The sequence below is a fragment of the Chrysemys picta genome, chromosome 3 (assembly GCF_011386835.1).
Source record: "Chrysemys picta bellii isolate R12L10 chromosome 3, ASM1138683v2, whole genome shotgun sequence".
In the NCBI taxonomy this organism is placed as follows: Eukaryota; Metazoa; Chordata; order Testudines; family Emydidae; genus Chrysemys; species Chrysemys picta.
Window position 1 is genome coordinate 188,909,776 of NC_088793.1, and position 9,251 is coordinate 188,919,026.

Sequence of the window (9,251 nt, forward strand, 5' to 3'; positions counted from 1 at the left end):
AGGTCTCCGGACCGCGGAGACAGCACACCCGCCGAGCTGGGGAAGGCCTGAGCAGCGGCAGCCAGAGACATCGATCCTCAAGCGCGGCCTGGCCCAGAGTCGGCGCACCCTCCGGCGGATGAACGGCTCGGCGCTCCCCCTGTCAGGCCTGGCAAGGCTGCGATCAGGTGCGGAGGCTGGGCTGGGGCGGCTCGGCCGGGAGGGCGCAGCGGAGCCGGAACGGAGGAGATGGCGTCTCAGCCGCCACCTCCCAAGCCCTGGGAGAACCGGCGCCTCGCGGGAACCGCGGCCCCGGCCTTCCAGTGAGTGCACAGGCTCCTTTCCCGGGATACAGCCTCAAAACTTCCCTGCCACGCTCCCTATGCAGGGGGAGAGAGGCTCCCTCCCAGGGACCCTGCCCCTCCTTCCACGGGGGGGGACAGACCTCCCCTCCCCACCCCAGGGACCCTGTCTCGTCCCTCCTTCCACCGTGGGGGACAGACCACCCCACCCCAGGGACCCTGCCCCGTTCCTCCTTCCACGGGGAGGGGACAGACCTCCCCACCCCAGGGACCCTGCCCCGTTCCTCCTTCCACGGGGAGGGGACAGACCTCCCCACCCCAGGGACCCTGCCCCGTTCCTCCTTCCACGGGGAGGGGACAGACCTCCCCACCCCAGGGACCCTGCCCCGTTCCTCCTTCCACGGGGAGGGGACAGACCTCCCCACCCCAGGGACCCTGCCCCGTTCCTCCTTCCACGGGGAGGGGACAGACCTCCCCACCCCAGGGACCCTGCCCCGTTCCTCCTTCCACGGGGAGGGGACAGACCTCCCCACCCCAGGGACCCTGCCCCGTTCCTCCTTCCATGGGGGGGGGACAGACCTCCCCACCCCAGGGACCCTGCCCCGTTCCTCCTTCCATGGGGGGGGACAGACCTCCCCACCCCAGGGACCCTGCCCCGTTCCTCCTTCCACGGGGGGGGACAGACCTCCCCACCCCAGGGACCCTGCCCCGTTCCTCCTTCCACCGTGGGGGACAGACCTCCCCACCCCAGGGACCCTGTCCCGTTCTTCCTTCCACGGGGGGGGACAGACCTCCCCACCCCAGGGACCCTGCCCCGTTCCTCCTTCCACGGGGGGGGGGGACAGACCTCCCCACCCCAGGGACCCTGCCTCGTCCCTCCTTCCACCGTGGGGGACAGACCACCCCACCCCAGGGACCCTGCCCCGTTCCTCCTTCCACGGGGGGGGGACAGACTTCCCCACCCCACCCCAGGGACCCTGCCCCGTTCCTCCTTCCACGGGGGGGGGACAGACTTCCCCACCCCACCCCAGGGACCCTGCCCCGTTCCTCCTTCCACGGGGAGGGGACAGACCTCCCCACCCCACCCCAGGGACCCTGCCCCGTTCCTCCTTCCACGGGGAGGGGACAGACCTCCCCACCCCACCCCAGGGACCCTGCCCCGTTCCTCCTTCCACGGGGAGGGGACAGACCTCCCCACCCCACCCCAGGGACCCTGCCCCGTTCCTCCTTCCACGGGGAGGGGACAGACCTCCCCACCCCACCCCAGGGACCCTGCCCCGTTCCTCCTTCCACGGGGGATTATGAGACTTCCTGCCACAGGCCCCTTCCCCCACCCGTGGGAAGAGAGCGACATGGACTTTGCTTCCCTGCCTGCCCCCCTCTCCCCAGTTTGTGAAGTTTTTGGGATAATGTTAATATAAAATGATTATGGATACTGATCTTGAACCTCTGAATTTATTTAGGTCTGCTGATTTGGGTGCCAGCCTGCTGACCAGGCCTGGACAACCCACACTCACACGAGTACCTCCGCCTATTTTGCCACGACCATCACAGCAGGCAGGGAACAGTAGCCTGAGCAATTTCAGACCTGCATACAGCAGTTCCTTTTCTCCAGGCTATGGCACATATGGAAACTCCTTTTATGGAAACTACAGCCCTTACAGTTATGGATATGGTGGTATGGGCTATAACCGGTTTCGTACAGACGATCTACCTCCCAGCAGATTTGTTCAGCAGGCTGAAGAGAGCAGCAGAGGTGCATTTCAGTCCATTGAAAGTATTGTGCATGCATTTGCCTCAGTCAGTATGATGATGGATGCTACCTTTTCAGCTGTTTATAACAGTTTCAGGGCTGTATTGGATGTAGCCAATCACTTCTCCCGACTCAAAATACACTTCACAAAGGTGTTTTCAGCTTTTGCATTAGTCAGAACTATCAAATACTTCTACAAACGGATGCAGCGACTGCTGGGTCTGCGGAAGAGCTCTGAGAATGAGGATTTGTGGGCTGAAAGTGAAGGAACTGTGGCTCGCATTGGCCCAGAGGACCGGGCAGCTAACTCAGCAAAATCCTGGCCGATTTTCTTGTTCTTTGCTGTTATTCTTGGGGGTCCCTACCTCATCTGGAAGCTGCTCTCCACGTACAGTGATGAAGAAACAGGTAAAGGAAATCAGCAAATTGAGGCGAGTGTAGGTTAAAAAATAAACTATTCATGTTCTTGCCACAAAGAAATTAGTAAATCATACCCTAAAAATGCTGAATTCAACAGGGAGTTGAAGATTAAGGTATTAGAATAGCCTATTCTTTGATGCCATGTTAATTGATCCATTCAGTTCTCTATCAAAGAGGTTCTACTTCTAGGGAAGGTAAAACTTTAGGGCTGAGTTCTGCAGATGCTTCATAGGTATACAACTGCAGAATCAGATTTCTTATGTGAAAGAAACTCTTCTTTGGCAGCAAGATTCAACTAGGTATTACAATATAGCACTTTACTAATAACATGTTCTTTACTGAACTTGGGGGGAAAACTTGGGCGCTTGCTTTATTCAGTCAATCCATCAATCTGGTGACTTGGAATAGAAAATTGGGCAGACCAGGACACTTATATGCAGAGACCTAAATGTGGATTCAGGAGTCTAACTTGAAGCACCTGAAAATGTTGGTAATTGTATAGTGCCATATGTGTATGGCCCTGTAATAAATGTTTGTATAATGCTTTTAAGATTTAAAGTGTTACATAAATGTTTCTGTGAACCATTATATTTAGTATATGCATACTTGTGGAAAAATTCAGTTTCTGTTATAAAGTACTTTAAAGATCCAGATGATTATGCTGCTTTTTAACTCTTCTGTGAAATAGTGTCTAGTAACTGGGCAAACGGAGATGATGATCATGTAATTGGAAGAGCAGAATATGACTTCACTGCTGTTTCAGAAGAAGAAATTTCTTTTCGTGCTGGTGACATGCTAAAATTAGCACCCAAAGGTAAGATTATGATTTATTGTGGATTTATTTTCTAAATTCCAATGACTTTTTAATGCTTGTGAATGGAGTCATATTGACAGCCCTTTGAGATCAAAAGAGATGTATTTTAGTTGGCCCAACTCAACAGGCCAGTGATTGTGTGGACGCTCTAGAGAAGCAACATGTCCAATCTTTTTGAGTGGGTTTTCCTTAATTTCCCTAAAATGTTGGCCAGTACAGTAACCCATTTTGAGACATGCCCAAAGATCACTAACACAGTGCATCTTCACCAACCACTGTACTCCTCATATTTCCTTATGGGCCATGCAACAGTGCTGTAACAAAAGTTAGATCTGTGCAGCACTTTCATTTTCAGAACACTTCAAACATTAATCCTCATGGCATCCTTTGGAGACAGGTATATTGTTTGCATTTCTGTCTTATTACAAAGTCAGTTTTTCTGAGCTGGTATGCATTCTACCCGACTCCCACCAGACTTCAGTGAAATCTACACACGTGCGTCTGAGGGCAGAATGTGGTCATTGTAATAATCGCTGAGGAAACTGTGTTATTCAGAAGAGGGTAGTTCTCACATACATACAGCACACTGAATCCTGTAGATAAATGCAAATATTCCAATCTTTTGAGTATGTGTAGGCCAAAAAAAGATATACCTGGAAATATACTAACAGTAATTTCTTAGAACATTTTGTATTTATTCTTTGTGTAATCAATTGCATGTAGTTAATTACAGTGAAGGGTTTGATCTTCAAAAAGACTTTCGAAGTCCTTTTTCCTCTGCAGAAAATATCTTGTATCCTTTGGAAAAGGGGTGTACCCTTTTTTAGCCTCTAACTGGACTGCTATAACAGGAATTGACAAATCCTGTTGTATCTTTTTTTTTAATGGCTGTCAAATGATTTTTAAAAATTGTGATTAATCGCGTGATTTTTTTTAATTGTGATTAATCATGCCATTTTAAAAAATAATCATGATTAATCACGAGATTTAATTGCACTGTTAATAATAGAATGCCATTTATTAAAATATTTTTGAATGTTTTCTACATTTTCAAATATATAGATTTCAGTTACAACAGAATCCAAATGAACAGTGCTCACTTTATATTACCGTATATACTTGTTCATAAGCCGCATTTTTTTAGTAAAAAAGGGAAGCACCAGAGAAGGAGGTCAGCTTATGAACGGGTATAGAGAGGGAGAGGTGGGACACAGCCCCTCCCCCCCCCCAACAAAGGGGACAAGGAGAGGCAGCACAGCCAGCAGAGCCAGAAGGGAAGAGGCGGGGCCAGAGTCTCTTCGCTTCTGACTACGCTGCTCTCTCCCCAACCTGCCGAAGCAGCTCCTGCCAGGCCAGAGAGATCCTCACCTGGCCCACCCCAGCTAAGATGGGAAGCGATGGGATGGAAAGAGTGTGGGGCTCCAGGCTAGGGGTGGGGTCATGTGGGGGATGGTCACAGGCATTACTCCCCTGAACCCCAGCTTCTCCCCCTCGCCTCCCAGAAAAAGTTGCTGTCCCCCAGCCCATCAGGGTAAGCCGCTGATGGCCTGAGACATTTTGTTTACTTAGGTTTACCTCCGTGCCTGCAGACTCTCGAGGTAAACAAACCATCTTGGCCTGCCACCAGCTTATCCTGATGGCCCGGGAGCCAAATTTTGCCGACCCCTGAATTATAGGGTCAGCTTTTGAATGGGTCATAAAAAATTTCCATTTTTACTTATCCATCTTGGGGGGGTCGTCTTACAAACAAACCGGCTTGTAATCGAGTATATACGGTATTTTTTATCATAAATATTTGCACTGTGAAAAAGATAAATATAAGAAATAGTATTTTTCAGGTCACCTCATATAAGAACTGTAATGCAATCTCTTCATTGCGAAAGTGCAACTTACAAATCTACAATTTTTTTTACATAACTCCACTCAAAAATAAAACAATATAAAACTTTAGCACCTACAAGTCCACTCAGTCCTATTTATACAGCCAGTCACTAAGACAAACAAATTTATTTACATTTACAGGAGATAATGCTGCCGGCTTCTTATTTACAGGGTCACCTGAAAGTGGGAACAGGCGTTTGCATGGCAGTATTGGTAGCCAGTGTTGCAAGGTATTTATGTGCCAGATAAGCTAAACATTTGTATGCGCCTTCATGGTTCGACTACCATTCCAGAGGACATGCTTCCATGCTGATGACTGGTTTTGCTCGATAATGATCCAAAGCAGTGCGGACTGACAGACATTCATTTTCATCATCTGAGTCAGATACCACCAACAGAAGGTTCATTTTCTTTTTTGGTGGTTCAGGTTCTGTAGTTTCTGCATTGGAGTTTTGCTCATTTAAGACTTTTGACAGCATGTTACACACCACCTCCCTCTCTGATTTTGGAAGGCACTTCAGGTTCTTAAACCTTGGTTCGTGTGCTGTAGCTACCTTTAGAAATCTCACATTGGTATCTTCTTTGCGTTTTGTGAAACCTGCAGTGAAAGTGTTCTTAAATCGAACAAAATGTACTGGGTCATCATCCAAGACTGCTATCGCATTAAATATATGGCAGAATGCAGATAAAACCACAGAGCAGGAGACATACAATTCTCCCCCAAGGAGTTCAGACATAACTTTAATTAACGCATTATTATTTTAACAAGCATTGTCAGCATGGAAGCGAGTCCTCTGGAATGGTGGCCGAAGTACGAAGGGGCATATCTGGCACATAAATACCTTGCAATGCCAGCTATTATAGTGCCATGCGAATGCCTGTTCTCATTTTAAGGTGACATAGTAAATAAGCAGGCAACATTATCTCCCATAAATGTAAACAATCTTGTTTGTCTTAGCAATTGACTAAACAAGAAGTAGGACTGAGTGGACTTGTAGGCTCTAAAGATTTACATTGTTTTGTTTTTGAGTGCAGTTATGTAGCAACAACAAAAAACTACATTTGTAAATTGCACTTTCATAATAAAGAGAGTGCACTACAGTACTTGTATGAGGTAAATTGAAAAGTATTATTTTTTTTCTTTTTTACAGTGCAAATATTTGTAATAAAAAATAATATAAAGTGAGCACTAACTAATGCAATTTGTATTCTGTTGTAATTAAAATCAATATATTTGAAAATGTAGAAAAACATCCAAAAATATTTGATAAATATTCAGTTGGCATTCTATTATTGTTTAACAGTGCAATTAAAACTGCAGTTAATCATGATTTATTTTTTAATCAAGTTAATTTGCTTTTAGTTAATTGCTTGAGTTATCTGCGATTGACAGCCCTACTTTTTTTTTTAATATATTTTAATTAGGGCCCTACCAAATTCACGGCCATGAAAAATGCATCATGGACCGTGAAATCAGGTCTTTTGTGTACTTTTACCCTATACTATACAGATTTCATGAGGGAGATCAGTATTTGTCAAATTGAGGGTCCTGACCCAAAAGGGAGTTGCAGGGTGTTGCTGCAAGGTTATTTTAGAGGCAGTTGCAGTATTTCCACCCTTACTTCTGTGCTGCCTTCAGAGCTGGGCAGCCAGAGAGAGGTGGCTGTTGGCTGGACGCCCAGTTCTGAAGGCAGCACCCCTCCAGCAGCATTGCAGAAGTAAGGGTAGCAGAATCGCAACTCCCGCCTCCAATAACCTTGCGATCCCCCACACACACGCACACACGCAACTTCTTTTTGGGTCAGGACCCCTACAATTATAACACTGAAATTTCAGATTCAAATAGCTGAAATCATGAAATTTACAATTTTTAAAATCATATGACCGTGAAATTGACCAAAATGGACTGTGAATTTGGTAGGGCCCTAATTTTAATATATAAACGTCTATATTTGATTTTCTATAAATATTAGCACTATAAACACCACATGAACAGTTATCTGGCTTGTCATGTGACTGACTAGTTGTTGACTTAATAGCAAGTGTTCTCCCATGCTTCTGCTGAGCTTTGAATTAGATTGCTGTATAATGTCTGGTGAGATCTCAAACTCTATGAAAGTGTTTTAAGGTATAACTGTTATGCATTTTGAATTGCTGTGTAACTATAGCTTAGTTTTCTTATCAGAACAACAACCCAAAGTACGTGGCTGGCTTTTGGCTAGTCGTGATGGTCAAACAACAGGACTTGTGCCAGCTAATTACATCAAAATATTGGGTAAACGAAGAGGTCGGAAAACAGTGGAGCTGGAAATTATTACAGAGCAGCAGCCGGCTTTTACCAACACAACACCTGTTAGAGGAGCCACTGATGCGGATACTTTAGAGGAGCAAGAAGATGCATTTGAGTCTGTTTTTGTTGAAATGAATAAGGTTCCCGTTACCTCTGACTCCACTGTGATAGGTGGAGATAAACAGGATCTCTGATGCACCTGGATAAAATTTAGTGATTGAACTATACTTATCAATAATCCTTTTGATATTCTTAAAATTGTAGAAGTACACTGTTAGGACTGTATCAAGTATCTCGCTGCTGGGTGACGGGTGAACAGATAACGAAATAATTTACCCAAACTTTAATGGCATGCGTGGGTCACTTAAAGTTGTACATTTGTGGCCCTGCCCAGCAAACTATTGGCAATTGTGAGATCTCAGGCTGGGGGGAGTTCTGTAGAAGCAACTCGGTAAGCCAATGTGTTGCATCTCTAGCTGCACATTTTGGTCATTCGAAGGAATAGTGCTGATGAATTCTAGAGGTAGCAGTGTCCAGTCCTTCTTATTGGAGAAAGAATTGGCTTGATATGAGGCCTTTGAGACGGGGTGTTGAGAAGGAAAACAACCATTTCTAGCAGAGGCCTCCAAAAATTGTATATTGAAGAGCCCTTAAAATACTTTATTTTTTTGGCTGCTTTTTGGTAAAATTAGTGCTTCCACTACCACAAAGAAAAATTAAAGACTTCAGTCCTTTGTTATAAAAAGGTGATTATCTTAAGAAACAAGATTAGCACTGTGAAGGAAGGTACATTCAACTGGAATTGTAAGCAGATAAATGCTATTACCGGTGTTTATTTGTCTTTTATTCTAATATTGTTTTCAAGAAAGTATAAGCGGGTTTTTTTTCCCCCCACCATTCTGGGAGCTCTTCCTCATCAGAGTCCTGAGGACCACATGTTTTGTTCTGGTTTATTATGCACATGCTTTAGGCCCTACGTATCTTCCAGCCAAGCAATGTTAAGGATGCTCATTTTTTATCAACATCTCTCTAGGGCCTAGTGAGCTAAGTTAGCACAGCCACGCTTCCAGCCAGGTATATAATAGCTTATCAATTTCTAGTAATTATGTATTTTAACAGCTACATCCAAACTTCCCTTGTTTCAGTGCAATTTCTTTTTGAACTTTTGTGAGAAAATTCAGCCTGATTTTAACACAGCAGGAATGCATCACAGAGTGGATAGGAAACATCTGTGTTGCCATTAATTAGATGCGGTTTTCTATTGATAATCCCACAAAATAGGAAACAAGAAAAAAAGCTGCCCATTTCATTGTCTCATCATGGAGATGGATGAGTTAACTGCTAACTTTATTATTCCTAATGCACTTCAGGTGTTAAATCTGGTATTTCCCCATAAAATCTGAGGTACATTGAGAACCATAATTGCATAAAGACTATATTATATATTATAAATGTATATTAACAATATACATTTTGCCTTCAAATCTATTTACTTTTGTGAGCTCTGTACTGAAGTCATACTTCTCTGGGAAGCAAATTTAAGTAAAGATTCCTCTATCGGGACTCACTCACATTAATATTAGATTTGATTAACACAGAATCATTTTCAGTTCAGGCTGTAGTTCTTATGGAATGTTCTTATATACTGTGTTGAACCCTTCAATGTTAGAACAGATCATACAGTGCTAATGTACTACAGCAAAGGAAAAATACTGATGGCCGTGTATTAATAAATCATTTCAATTAAGTAGCCTGTTTCTTAAAAACAAAAACCCACAACAGCATCCAAGCTAGTTAAACTCGCATACTTAT

The 9,251-nt window shown here is 44.8% G+C and overlaps 1 protein-coding gene across 1 annotated transcript; it reads left to right on the forward strand.

Annotated features, from left to right (window-relative positions):
• The first annotated feature begins 55 nt into the window (after window positions 1–55).
• PEX13 (peroxisomal biogenesis factor 13) lies at window positions 56–8,155 on the forward strand. The gene is made up of 4 exons (XM_005305648.5): window positions 56–302; window positions 1,745–2,442; window positions 3,143–3,268; window positions 7,335–8,155. Exons 1-4 carry the CDS (start codon window positions 229–231, stop codon window positions 7,631–7,633), a joined length of 1,197 nt encoding a protein of 398 aa, XP_005305705.1. The 5' UTR covers window positions 56–228; the 3' UTR covers window positions 7,634–8,155.
• The last annotated feature ends 1,096 nt before the right edge of the window (window positions 8,156–9,251 follow it).